The 14,377-nt window shown below is 45.7% G+C and overlaps 1 protein-coding gene and 1 long non-coding RNA gene across 3 annotated transcripts in view; one reads left to right on the top strand and one right to left on the bottom strand.

Annotated features, from left to right (window-relative positions):
* Creg2 (cellular repressor of E1A stimulated genes 2) overlaps window positions 1–7,865 on the bottom strand; it is a 40,667-nt gene extending 32,802 nt beyond the window's left edge. Inside the window, exons 1-2 of one of the 2 annotated variants that reach the window (XM_076915011.1) lie at window positions 6,929–7,865; window positions 4,238–4,407 (exon numbers count right to left, since the gene is read on the bottom strand). In XM_076915011.1, coding sequence (XP_076771126.1) covers window positions 4,238–4,407; window positions 6,929–7,363 — 605 coding nt within the window. In that variant the 5' untranslated portion in view covers window positions 7,364–7,865. The remainder of the gene's footprint in view (window positions 1–4,237; window positions 4,408–6,928) is intronic. The other variant, XM_034521101.2, reaches the window with a different exon arrangement.
* The window catches only part of LOC143434839 (uncharacterized), a 79,414-nt gene that overhangs the window by 62,265 nt on the left and 2,772 nt on the right, over window positions 1–14,377 (top strand). The window lies entirely within an intron of this gene.

Below are 14,377 nucleotides of genomic sequence, written 5' to 3'. Positions count from 1 at the left end.
CAGTAACTCAAGATGAAGAGTGAACGGGAGACCGGCTGTGGTTGAATGTTGTGAATGTTCTCAGAGAAAAGTTGGATAAATGAATGGATTGGTTTGTTCTGGTTTGGGTGTGGTTTGAACAGGGCCCCAGAGGTTCATGTGCTTAGTCCCAGTGAAGCTGTACTGAGCAAGCAGAATCTTTAAGAGGTGGGACTTGGTGCAAGAGCATTAGGTCATGGGCCACCACCCTTGGAAAGGGTCAGTGCTAGTCTCTCAGTGGTCTAGTTATACTGGGAGTGCTTTTTTTATTTTTAAAAAGTGTTGGGGTTGGTCTGGTGATGCTATGTATTCAAATGCTAAATACCCTCCTCCCCCAAGATCTGGTTGCCCTGGACAATGAGGAAAAGATAGAGCCTCATGTACACCAAATGATGCTATGTGAGCTTGCTCCCCAAGTTAATTGGTCATCAAAAGGCTAAAGCCTGTGATTGGGCAGTAGCTAGAGGCAGGCGGGTTTTCAGTTACCTGGCTGGGGTCACAGGTGGAGAGGAAAGAGGGAGAAAGAACAGGAAGAGAGAAAGAAGCCTCCATGGGAGGAGACGGACCATGAGTGTGTGGCCAGGAGAAACAGCAAGTAACAAGAGACTGGGATATAAGTTAAAATATCTCCCAAACCTGCCCAATCTAGGCTTACAGGTTGTAAATACAATATCTGAATTGTGTATCTTTTATACGGGCTAGCTAGAATATATAATTCCTTTTACAAAAGAGCATGCCTGATCCCTCTTGCTTCCTGCCCTGCTATTTAATCTTTCCTCTGCACCTGCCAGTTGCTCTGGTGTGATGAAGCCAGGTGGTCCTCACAGAGATGAGCACACGCTAGCACTATACTGTGAGTCTCTAGAAGTGTGAAACAAAACCTAAGCCTTGGGTATGTTGGAATAACCACACAAAGTTGACTAATTTATCTATCCATCCTCTGTTTAATAAGCACATCAGTTTTCTATGTAGCTTTATCAAACAAAGTTCTGAACGTAAAAAGACCTGTTCAGTCTGCTCTTGTGATAGTTCCAAACATGCATCCTTCTTATGCTCAATGGTGTTTGCTGATGACCTTCTTCTCCTGGCTCGTGTGTTCCATTGGTGAAGACAGAGATCACTAAACTGTGCTGGCACTGGGCCTGTGGGAGTCAGAGTGGACCCTGATAAAGACATAGGTAGGCCAGCAGCCAAAGAACTGCACAAAGATGCCCAAGAAGCCACAGGAGATGGTTTCAAAATCAGCCTTTCTCTTCCTTTCCTAACTTGGCTTGTGGTCCCTCTTCTGATGGCTCGTCTAGGCCTGTGGGGACACTGGGATGTATCCCTAAAGGCTTACAGTCTTCCAGTGCACATAGCTGCAGGGGACTCTGAGCAGAGCATACACCAAATGGTCAAACAGCATGGCTCCAAGGTTCAGTCCACAGGATGCTTCTTCACAGCACAAGACGAGGCTGTTTCTCTGAACATGAGCGAGCAACACCAGGTGCCTTCACGATCTTTACCATAATGACAGCTGGAGGTTTCTGAATCCCCTCCCCAGTCCCCAGAATTGCTGTTAAGCACTTGACAACAAATCTGGGTCTCACCAGTAATATCTCCAGGTTCTGGGAACAGGCAGGAATTATTGGTCTCTCTAAACTCTACGAGGTTCTTGTCTGGGATGCAATTCTGTTAGTATCTTCTTCCAGATCCTCTCGCTGGTCAGGTGGCTCCACGGAGCTCCCTGCTTATCTGAGGGTTCTGGCACTTGTTTATCTTTTGTTGCGGGCTTTGGTTCATTAAGCCCTGTACTCAGTGTTTCTAACATTCTAGGTGAACCTCACATCTGGGCTTAAGCCATTCACAGGACGATATAGCTTCATTTCAGAACATCTGCTTGGAAGTCTGACCCTTCCTAAGGCAAATTTAATTAATACCATGTTTCAACACTTCAGAAGTTTAAGTAGTGCTAGGGATTGGCAGTTCTGGGGAACAGTTCCATGAGGAGATTCTAGACGCAGGGGCCAGTAGGTGTGGCTGTTTCTGCACATTAGTAGGGAATACAGGTGTGCCCTTGACCCTGGAGACATCACTTTTGTCTAGATGCTGTCTCATTTTTTACTCAGCTTCGTACACATGTTTGTGCACATGTACACATATACACAGAGACACACAGACACACACAGACACACATAGAGACACACAGAACATGCACACACATATACAAATACACGTATACCCACATGCAAACTAATGCGCACACACATACATACACACACAGATATACACAGAGACACACAGACACACACAGAGACATATACACATATACACAGAGACACAGACAGACAGACCACACACACACACACACACACACACACACACACACACACAGTCTGAAGTATGCAGGTAAGGACAAGTGGCTGGAGACAGCTATTCTGAGACACTGGCCTCTTCCAGCCTCTATGGAGGTTGCCTCCTCAAAGCTCGGATTTTCATCTGCCTGAGGCCTGCTGGTAGGCAAATCTTGTCCAGCCAAGTGTGGATGCACATTGCTCCTGGAACTGAACCCCGTGGTTTGTCTTCCAGAGCAGGTGCACTCTGGGTTCTGGAAGCAACACATTCTGGCATGACTGCTCTTAGGACATGCAATTTAGGAAATTCTCCTGGGAATATATCTCTAGTAGCAGTGAGCTTGCTAACGACAAGGAAATCATTCCATGACAAAAGAATGCTATTTCCCTGGCTTTTGGCCATAACCTGGTGGGGAACAGTGGAAGTCCTGCAGTTTGAGTCTGTTGCTGAGGATAAATGGTGGGAGAGGGGATGGCAAGGCCTTTCCCAGGCTGCATTTGCTAGCCCATTATTGCTGTAATTGTTTTCTACAAGAGCAAACAGGATGGCTGCTTGTTTTCTATGCTGTTTGTTGAGGGCAGAGCTTCAGAGGTAGGAAGAAGCCAGTCTCTGCTCTCAATCACCTCCATGTTTGCAGATGAGATGGCAGATACCCATGCATAGTCCGCCCTTCCCTGCAGGGCACCCTGTGACAACTGTTAATCTCTGGGACCAGGAGAGGACCGCCACAGGGGCTCAGTGCAGTGTCTCCCTGGCAGCAAGTGATTTTGGGGTTTGCATCTTGAATTTAGATGACAGAATCAGAATGAATGGATGCTCTATTTTTATTTATTTATTTATTTATTTATTTATTTGCTTAAATGTCTTCAGAAGTCTTTTCTTCTAGAGAGTTTTTGAGAAACTGCATTCAAGGGTGCTGGCTTATATCACATGCATCCCTTGGGGAGAGAGGGTCTATAAATGGATTGAAAAACCAATAGGCTCCAGCATGAACATTCCAGGGAAACAAACTACTGGGTCTCCTTCCAGCCCCCAGCCCACTGTACCCTTTATAGTACTAGAGCTGCCCACCTGGATGTCAGATGTGGCACCTTGGGCTGGGGACATAGCTTAGATGGTAGAGTGTTCATCTAATATCCATAAGGCCCTGGGTTCAATCCCCTAGTGATGCATTAACCAATGTGGTATAGCCTTGGCTACAGATTAGGTTCAAGGCTAACCTGGGCTCTAAGAAAAACAGTTTCAAAACCATTTGTCTTACAGAAGGCACCTATGTCTAAGGCTTGTAAACACTCTGTAGGGTAGAAATGATTATGCATGCCAACTTGTGACTGTTCAGCTTCTGAGTTTTCATCTTTATGCTGGTTTCAAAGTGATATATATTCAGCAACCCGTGCACTGTGAAATTTGCTCTTTTTCTAGTCTGTACTGTGGGTACAGAAAAGGCCTTTCTGTTTTCCCTTTGAGTTCAGGATTCAACAAATTACACTGTCAAACTCTTATTATCAAAGAAGCTTTTTGTTAGAAGGCTTGGTCCACCAAGCCTTAGAGGTCAGTGTTGGTGCTTTGAGGGAAACTAAGGCAGGCCAGGCTGAGCAGAGATGTGTGCTAGGATTAATGTAGCCGGCACATTCCAATGGACAACAATTTCTATTTATAACAGGCTCACTGGTTATATCACCCCAGTGAAAGTCAAAACCCACACACCCTCCCATTTTACAGATGAATACATGTCAGGTGGCTTGCTCCAAATCACATTGCTTGGTCTGCAGGAGAACTCTAAGAAGAAGGATGTCAATTTACATCTAAGGGCCTGTGACAACAGCCATATAACCCACCTTCCACCTCTGCCCAAACCCCTAAGAACAACCTCTCCCTCCTCTACCTGCAAAATTCTCCCTCAGACTCCGGCAGCATCAGTGAGGCTGTGGGGTTCTTCACCAAGTCAGCCACCGCAGGGTCCTTGGCTGTCATGTAGAAGAAGGGGATTCCTGTGCTGTTGTGGACGGGGCCATCACTGATGGCCAGACAGCTCCCAAAGGGCAGTCCTTGGATCTAACAAATACAACAATAGCAAAGACAAAAAGGCTTTGTGGTGGCAGAGTTATAGCAAGCTGGGAGCAAACTTGATGTTTCCTGTTGGGACCTTGCTTGGACCACTTGTGTGCCGCAGCGGATTTCACAGGGAGAATATTGAGGCTTCACGGTCCCAATCTAAGCAACTCATCCAGTGATGGTTTCAGAATTTCTCTGGGAGGAATGCAGGGAAGTGCATTCTGTCTGGAAGCTAAAGGGTTATTCTGGATGCTGACTTCACACAGTGAATGCAGTAATTTTTTTTTTTTTCTTTTTTTGAGGGGAGAGGACTCCGAGGTTCCTGGGGAAGAAGACAGTGTGCAGTCTTTCCCACAAGCTCCTCTTAAATAGCCACTGCATCCCCTTCATCCTTTTTAAACCTTGGGGGATAGAATTTAATTAATTTTAACAAACTGCTTGGCCTTTGGATGACAAGAATATTTAAATCATTTCAGTTGGGGCAACATTTCTTCATCTATCAGTTGTATGTTATGTTATGATCGATAACTTTTCTTTCTATAACTGAACAAGTTATGGGAAATTGATATGTTAGATACCACCTCAGCATAAATGTCTGTGACTTTCATCTTATCGTAAACAGAAGTCACAGACGTGTGATATACTGATCTTGGTCTGTGCTCACCTGCCATGAGGGAGGGTCCCATGCCATGCTTATGTGGCGTTAAACAAGAGTGTTTAAGTCTTAGCTTTCCCCAAACTCTGCCACCCCTGCTTTGTCCTTTAGAAAGAACCTTCCTGTTAGTGAAGCCGCCATTATGTTTCGAGCACCTGACATGGTGGGCAAGATTCTGAAATTAGTAATTTAGAAATATGAAACATTAACGAGTACTCCAAATGGTAGTATTACATCACCCACAGATTCTATTTCCAGGCTATTGTGAACTGCTCAGCAGCTCATGCAAATGTTCTCTGAATTTACTGTTTGGATTCCAAGTCAACATTGAAAGGGGAAGGCCTAATGAAGTCAACAAAAGAGCAACTCAAAGACCGTGGATGCTTTTTCTTGGGCTGTACCTGTTTCTGTGAGGCAGGGCCTGGATACGTATCTAGAGATGGCTCTGAACTTACAGTTCTCCTGCCTTAGCTGTGTTAGGGATGGAACTGTAGGCATGGGCTACCAAGCCTGACTGGCACCAGGCGTCTTTGTTTTGTGTGTGCCTGAGTGTGTGGTGCTTGTGCATAGTGTACATTCGTGGAGGTCAGAGGTCAACCTTCTGGCCTCCGGGTATCTTTCCTCGGAGTCCAGGACTGTTGTATTTTGAAGAAAGAGTCTCTCACTGGCCTGGGACTCCCGAAGTAGGCTAGGCTACCTTGCCAGCAAGCCCTAAAGATTCACCTGTCTCAACTGACTCAGCACTGTGATTACGTATCAACACCACCCTGCCTGGCCCTTTAAAAAAGAAAACAAGCAAACAAACAAAAGAACATGGGTTCCGGAGATTGAATAACACAGATTCTCAATCATTCTGCAGCTGAACCATTTCCCCAGCTTCAGGCAGTAGATTTTTTTTTTAATTGCCTGAAATGGTTGGTTGTAAACCAAGATTAGCTTCATATTTAAAGTCTGTATTCTATTAAGGTATAGCCTAGATAAGTAAAAACTATTTGAACCCTGGGAATACAGAACTGGCATAGAAAGGGGACAAGATTATTGCAATTATTAGGATTTTTTTTAAGAAAAAAAAAAAAAACTTTCAAGTTCTGCCCACCGAATTTCCCAATTTTGTAGGTGGGAAAGCAGGATGTTTGAGCTGAGCTGGGGTTAGTGAGACCCAGAGCTGTGTCAAGAACCAGACTCGCACACGGCGTGATAGATGACAAAGCTGTTAGCCCTTCTGTGCACAGATTAAACAGGAGCTAGGACCATGTCTCTGTTTACCAGACAGGACTAGAAGCTTTCTGGAGGCTATTCTTACGGAATACGGAGCCTCAGCACCTCTCCATGCCATTCTGGATGGAAGCAGGTGAAATGTGAATACAGCTTTGTGGATCGAAAGAGACAAATTACAGCCCAAACAGCTCCTCCAGCCGTTACCCTGTGCCTAAGTCGTCTTTCTAAAACATCTGAGTTCCATTTTTTTTTTTTTTAAGTGTAAATGTCTACTGGTGTGTGGATGGTGTTCTTCCACACCCACTTGATATGGGAGGCGGTGCCAGAGTCTGTCTGCAGGACAGCCTGCAGGAGCTGGATGCACCTCATCTGTGATTCCAAAGATGATCCTGTCTGCGTTCCAGGTTTCCAGCTTGTGGCTGTTTATCTGATCATCTCTTTGGCCATCTTAATACAGGAATTCAGTCACTAACCACCAGGCTGTTTCCTAGCGTCGCCTTCCTCCCCACTCACATGCACTTAGCCGGATGCACACTCCGGTTCCGTTATTCACAGGGCATCTACAGTCTATGAACCTGAGAAACCCGAGTCGCTCTGCGTCCCGCTAGGGAGATGCGCACCGCCCCCGCGTCCCGACCTCTGGCTTACCTTTTCGTGGGTGGACACCGTGGCCAGACAGCCCCAGGAGCTAGCGTGGGCTAGGGAGCGGGCGGTACCGGCATGCACCCTGGGGCCGGGGGATGCCTCGGATGAGCCGCTCTCTCGCCGGTAGGAAAACATGCCACGCGCGGCCGGTGCGGGCCTGGCGCGGGCGGAGCCCCGAGGCTGCAGGTGCGTGTCCTCCTTGTGCGCTGAGGCCGGGAAGCTCTGCTGCCAGATGCTGCTCGAGTCCTCCAGCAGCGCGGGCAGTGCCTCCTCGGTGGACGCGCTGTCCAGCTCCTCATCTACCTCGTTGGTGACAGCCCAGGACACCGAGCTCACAATCACGTAGCCGGCGGCTGGGGACAACAGGACGCTGCAGCATAACAGCCAGGACAGGCGAGTCCCTGGCCAAGCAGGGCACTCCCCGCCGGACAGCGACATCTTCTTGAAGGCGACGCGCCCTGTGGCGGGGACCACTCGCCAAGCAGCGGCCAGCCAGGGGCGCCCCCCTGCGGCGGAGCGTGCGTCGGAACCCCTTCTCCCCGCGGTAGGATTCTCGGGTGGGGGTCTCGATCAGTCCAGGGCTGGGGTCCCCTTATTGCCTTATACCTCGGTAAGAAGCGACATCTGCTGCAAGACCAGTCTTCTCGGCTGCGCCCACCACCGCTACTGAGCGCAGAGTCCACGCGTGCCACTGGATGTCTTGGTTTTCCGCAGGATGGCAAGCGTTTTTTGCAGCCAGAGGGGTGGGCGTTCACGACTCAGGCTCAATGCACTCCTCCGCTTGTCAGCTGTGCGACTCTACCAAGCTGCTTAACTTCTCTGTGCCAACAAGAAGGGCATCACCAGGCTCAGTTACTGCACCCCATCACCTCCCCAGAACCGTGAGCCACAATATACCCACATCCTCCACCACTCACTCAGTCCGCGGTGTCGCGGTGTCGTGTGCTTAGCGACACAGACTAATAGTGCATTTTAAAAACATCTTGTTCCAGTAAGAAGTTTAATAGATACCAAAATAACTAAGTAATTATAATTTTTTACTTGTTCTTACGACATCCAGTCTTTGTTCCACCGTGGAATATTTTCTATAGCTTGTGTTCCTACAGTGCAAGAGTCCTGCATTAACTGGTCCCATAAGGACATATTTTGAAATGGGATTTGAGTTTTTCCTACATCGTGTCCTCACTGTGTCCTGCTGTGAAACTCCTGTGACTCTTCCTGGATGCTGGTTGCTAGAGCACCCTGCCAATGTGGACACAGCTGGTCTCTCTCTTCCGCTTAGGACTTCTTTTCTCTCCCTGGTTGCCCTTGGCTGCTCTTTTTCTCTTTCTTTTCCCTGCCCTGCTCTCCGTCTGCTTTAAAACAGTGATGGAGTCTTCAGTTTCTCCCTGAGACATCTTGTTTACCCTAATGGCTTCTGCTGTTGTCTGCTGCTGCTCTCTCCTCAGCCTCACAAACCCCCACATCCCCTGTTCCCGGGAAGACGTGTCCCATGGTCTTGAGAGACAAGATGGGAAGTCACTGAAACACTATGCTCTGTAGTCAGGCATGATGGTGCACATCATGCGCCATCCTAAGTGGAGGCAGAAGAATCAGGAGTCCAAGGTCAGCCTTAGCTAGGAGCTAGGTAAGCAAATTAGACCGACACCAGTCTAGACTACATGGGACACCGCTTCAAGATCCAACATAAAAACCAGCAACTCTTCCTCCCTGAAATATGCCTTCTGGATTAAAACTAATCAAGATCTTGCTCTATTATGTTCTGATCATGGGATAGTGGCATGCCACCTGACACTTCTGTCTTTGTTGGTGCTACAAAATGGAGATTGTTACATTCCCCCCCCCCCCCCAAGTTTTGGATGTCAAGCATGGCGTCTCTAGTGTCAGGGGAGAGTTTATCCTCGCTCTGTTTACTCAGAAGGAAAACAATGTCTGTTTCAACCTCAGAGAAGGAAAGGGGACTGAGCTGATATATCAGTGTGACTTCTCACAGCAGGATCAATCCACCTTCTCTCTCCTCATGCCTGAGTTGGCCAGCTGTGGCAGAGACATGCGACTCCTCTGCCTAGGCTATGACTGGTGGAATGGGTTTAACTGTGGAACCTCGTAGGAGTCCTGCAGATCTCTTACATTCCTATGGGTCCTGAGATGTTGCATTGCAAAAGCTAAAGATGGTGTCTTCGTACAGATTCGCAGGCCGCCCCTGTGGATCCGTTAGAGGTCAAGCTGTGCCTAGGGTGTATTTAACTCTGCTAGTTAATTCTGTGTAAATAATTGTTATGAGATGTCAAACTGGCTTAAACACCAATTGTATTAGCAAGTGTGAGTTCTTATTTTTCTTCATTCTTATATAGATTATTGTCAGATTGAGAGAGCTCATTGGCTCCCACCCATATCTGGTAGACTGGCAGTGATAGGTATTCGTATTCGTTGATTTATTTGCTTTACCTTGATGACCACTTGTATCAGTTGCTTTTTCTTCACTATGACCAAATCACCTTACACGCCAATCAAAGGAAGAAAGGTTTACTTTGGCTCCAGATTTAGTAGGATTTGATTCATCGTGGCGGCAAGGGCACAAGGCACAGAGAGGTTCATGTTGTGGCTTTGAATCAGGAAGCGGAGAAAGGAGAACTCCAGTGTTGTCCAATGTTAACCTTTCATCCATTTACTCTTTCAGACACACACAGAGCTGTGCCTCACTGTCTTCTAGACGATTCCAAATCCAGTCAGATTGACAATTAAGGTCACGCTGCTGTAACAGGTCGTTTTCCGTTTAAGAATGTCGTCGGCTTGTCACCCCGCCACGGTGAGAGCCACATCTAAGAGTTTAGCTCAATACTATGCACCTTGCCACACATGCACCTGTAGAATGTTGACCTGGAATGGCACATCCTCCAAACATTCACTTCCTGTTTCCTTAGCTCAGCCTCCAGCAGGCAACACTCCAACTTCTGTTTTGATGAATTTGACCATTTTCATGCCGCAGACAAATTCAATTCTGTGGATGACTGGCTAATTTTCCCCCAGCATAATTCTTTCAAGGTTCGCTCATGTAGTGGCATCTGACAGGCTAATATTCTTCTTCATCTGTGTGCTGATTTCTTTATCCATTTGTCTGTCAGTGAACATTTCAGCTGTTTCCACTTGGTGACTATTATGAGCTATGCTGCTATCAATTCAGGGATGTAGGTAGCAGATGATGGGGGTGTTAAAGTGAAAATTCTGGTGTCTTTGGAGACTCAGGTTATAATGGTGTTTTGCTGGGGCAGACAGGTGAAAGAATGTTTTGCTGAAGCAGACACAGGTGAAAGGATGGTTTGCTATAGCAAACACTTGAAACAATGTATGATGCTTAGAAGGAATATAAGTATGACCCCACAGACAGTGGGAGCTTGAGTATTGGTTCGCTTTGCTCTGCCTCACTAGTCTTTGCTGATGACACACATGTATTGGTTCCCCTTACATTGCATTGCTGAGCTCTACTTGTGGTAGCTTCATAGGAACGCACCAAAGAGCTTCTTGTGAGGTTCCTGTGGCTTCTTGCCACTTTTTCGGATTTGGGCTGATTGGCAAGCCTAGAGGTTTCTTCTGGATTGAACTGCAGCTGCTGATTTATGTGTGGTGTCTGCCAAATGGACTGGACTGCAGCTTCATGTTTGGTGTTTGCTAGTGGACTAGACTGAGAACAATGAAGATTGGAATTGTCCTAAAGAACTATTTCTAAAGAGTTCCACTTCCCAGGAATCCTAATAACCTTTCTTTTCCATTACCTCTGGTGGACAGTGAGTTAGAGGGGTGGTTGAACCTTTATTGAAGTAGGTTGTGAAAAATAAATGCCTATAGGGTGTTATTCTTTCTCTCAGCTAAATACGCAGAAGTGGGCTTAATGGGTCTCATGGTGGTTTTGTATTAAGGTTTTTTGTTTTTGAGACAGAGTCTCTCTACATAACCTTAACTGTTGCAGTTTCTTTCCCCCCTTTTATATTAAATAATTAATAAAAATATACTTACATCATTTACCTCCTTCCCTTTCTTTCTCTGATTCTTCAAAAGTCTCCTCCAATCCCTCCCCTGTCTTCCCGTCACTCCCTCTCAAACTCATGGCTCCATTTTAAAAAATTATTTTCTTTTGATTATTATCATTGCAGTCTATACATACATACATACATACATACATACATACAGAAATGCAACCTTCTCAGTCTATTTAGTGTTGTTGCTCTGTGTCTATGATTTCAAGGTTGAGCAATTGGTATTGCATAATCAGTCAGGGGGATCACGCCTGAGGGAGACTAATTTTCTCTCTTTTGGGAGTCTTTAGTTGACTGCAGCTCTTTGTCTATGGGTGGGGGCCCATGGTATTTTCCCTTCCATGTTAACATATCCAGGGAGGCTGGTGTGCTTCTTCAGGTCAGGTCTAGACAGCTGTATTGTTGTGGTATCATGGGTGAAGTGTCCCTGTTGTTCCCGGACACAGTCTCACAGGGGACTTCTTGGTCCTCTGGCTCTTACAGTTTAATTTCTTCATAATATTACCTCCAGCACCATATATTTTCTGGTTTTGCTTGTGTTTGCTTTTAAGTAATGGCCGTCCTAGCAGGTGTGAGGTGATATGTCGCTGTAACTTACATCTGTTCTTGCCCAGTGACCACCAGTGTCAACCTCTTCTGGTGTGCTCTGCTTATGGACACAGCTTCTCTGTAGAGAAGTTTATTTAGGTTATTGGCTCATCTAAAAACCGGGTTTTATTTTTGTTGTCATTGAATTATAGGAGGTCCCGAATGTATTTTAGATGTTAACACTTTGATCAACTTTGCTTTCTATTAATGTGATAAAACACTTTGACCAAAAGCAACTTGAAGGCTATGTTAGTTCGATTTCTGTTGCTGTGATAAAACATGGAACAGAATCAGCTTGGGGAAGAAAGAGTTGTCTTAGGATCTTACTGCTGTGAACAGACACCAGGACCCAGGAAAGTCTTATAGGGACAACATTTAATTGGAGTTGGCTTATAGGTTCAGAGGTTCAGCCCATTATCATCAAGGCGGGAGCACAGCAGCATCCAGGCAGGCATGGTGCAGGAGGAGTTGAGAGTTCAACATCTTCATCTGAAGGCCGCTAGCAGAATATTGGCTTCCAGACAGCTAGGACTAGGGAATTAAAGCCCATGCCCACAGTGACACACCTACCCCAAATAGTGCCACTCCCTGGGCCAAGCATAAACAAACCATCACAAGGGTCTGTTTTGTTCTCAAAACTCTCAGGTCTCACTCTATCACGGAGGGAGGCCAGAGTGGAAACCTAGAGGCTGAAACTGAAGCAGAGACCATGCAGGAAAGTGTTTACTGGCCTGCTTCCAGGTCACATTCAGAACTTCCACACAACTCAGGACCACCTGCCTAGGGGTGGCACCACCCACTTTGGGCTAGGCCTGAGCCTATCAATTAGAATCAAGTAAATGCTCTACAGACAAGCCCACAAGCCAATTTGATGGTGGCAATTCCTCAACTGAGGTTTTCTCTTCCCAGGTATCTCTAGTTTGTGACAAATTGACAAAAAAAATGCCAGCGCAGGGGAGGAAATGGTTTATTTCAACCTATATGTTATGGACCTCCATTGGAGATCTCAAGGTAGGAACTGAAGCAGATACCATGGAGGATCTTGGGTTGCTGGGTCATTCCCTGACACATGCCCAGCTGGTTTGTCTGTACAGCCCAGCTGGCCTATCAGCGATGGTTCCAGACACAATGGGCGGGCCTTCCCACATCAGTCATCAGTCAGACAATCTCTCACAGACTTGGCCACAGGCCAGCCTGACCTAGGCAGTGCTTCAGACAAGATTCCTTCTTCTCAGGTGACTTTAACTTCTGTCAGGTTGACAGTAAGAACAAGTCGGCACACACCTTGTCAGACATGTTGCTCACTATTTATTCTGTAGCTTGCTAGTGTGTCATTCACCTTGTTGGGCTTTTTAATAAATGGATGAAGCCCTATTTCTCTGTATTTGCACTTTCTGCCTGTACGTGTGGTGTCATTTCTGATACATCACCACATCACCATTGAGACCAACCTGAGAAGCTTCCCCACTGTGTTCTCCTCTGCGAGCTTTACCTGGATTTCATGTCTAAGTCTTTGGTCCATTATGAGTTAATTTTGTATGTGGTGTGAGATCAAAGTATGCAGATGTATAGCTTTTAAAACAACATTTGTGGAGGAGACTATTCTTTTCCCCATGGTGTAGTTTCAGGGAATTTGCTGAAGATTAGCAGGCTCTGTCAAAAACCAACCTAATTTTTTTTCTCTTTTCCTTGGATTTATTTCTAATCAAATCCTTTTTTATTTTTCTTTCTACTAGTTGTGGGATTAATTTATTCTTTCAGTAATTTGCTGCAGTATAAACTTGGGTTGGTTATTTATTTATTTATTTATTTATTTATTTATTGAGACAGTGTTCCAATGTGTATTACAGGCTGGCCCTGAACTTACTATGTAGCCTAGGCTAGTCCCAAACTCTCAACAAGCCTCTTACCTCAACCTCTTGAGTGCTGGGATTGCAGGCGCACACGGCTTTCTTCTTCCGAAATGTAGGTATCCGATGCTGCAAATTTCCTTTATCACTGCTTTTTCTGTGTCCTCTAAGTTTTGGTGTGTGTCTTGGTTGGTTCCTTTAACAGCTCTGCATGAGGTAGAGCTATCTGGGAAGAGGAACCTCAGATGAGAAAATGCTGTCTTTAGGTTGGCCTGTAGGCAGACTGTAATGCATTTTCTTGATGAATGATTGGTGTGGAAGGGCCCAGTTCCCTGGGGGATTCCTCCCCACCCTCATGAACAGGTGATCCTTGGTGGTGTAAGAAAGCAGGCTGAGCCAGACACAGGGAATACGCTAGTAAGCAGCACTCCTCCATGGTCCCCACTTCAGTTCCTGCCTCCAGGTTCCAGCCTGACTCCCTTCATGATGGATTGCAGCTGTAAGGTAAAATATACACTTTCTTCCCCTTGTTTCCTTTTGCCAGTGTTTCTCAGAAATATATTAGCAGAAATATAACTAATACAGTATGCTCTGCTTACTTTTGGTTTATTTTAAAGTATGCTCTAAATTGTCCTTTGGTTTGACTCCTTGGTTGTTTAAGATAGTGTGATTTCTACATATTTTCAGCTCTTTCATGTCAGTATGCATTATGTCAAATGATACTTAGTATAACCTCAGTTTTCTGAACTTTGTATAATTTCATTTTTCTGAACTTTGTTGGCACTTTTTTTTGGCTACTTTATTGAGTTCTTATATCTTTATCTCCATTCTAACCTTTATTCCACCCTAAACCCCCAACACGGTTAGAAGGAAATGGGGTATAGACCTCTTTAGACTAGTTATTGCTAATTAGGGGTGTTGGCTTCCTTGGAGCAAGTTTAATATTTATTGTCTGGATATCTAATTTCTTCTTCTCCTCA

Source organism: Arvicanthis niloticus, chromosome 17 (assembly GCF_011762505.2).
Source record: "Arvicanthis niloticus isolate mArvNil1 chromosome 17, mArvNil1.pat.X, whole genome shotgun sequence".
Lineage (NCBI taxonomy): Eukaryota > Metazoa > Chordata > Mammalia > Rodentia > Muridae > Arvicanthis > Arvicanthis niloticus.
Note: the sequence above shows the minus strand (reverse complement) of the source record. Positions and strands in the feature narration are given on the sequence as shown.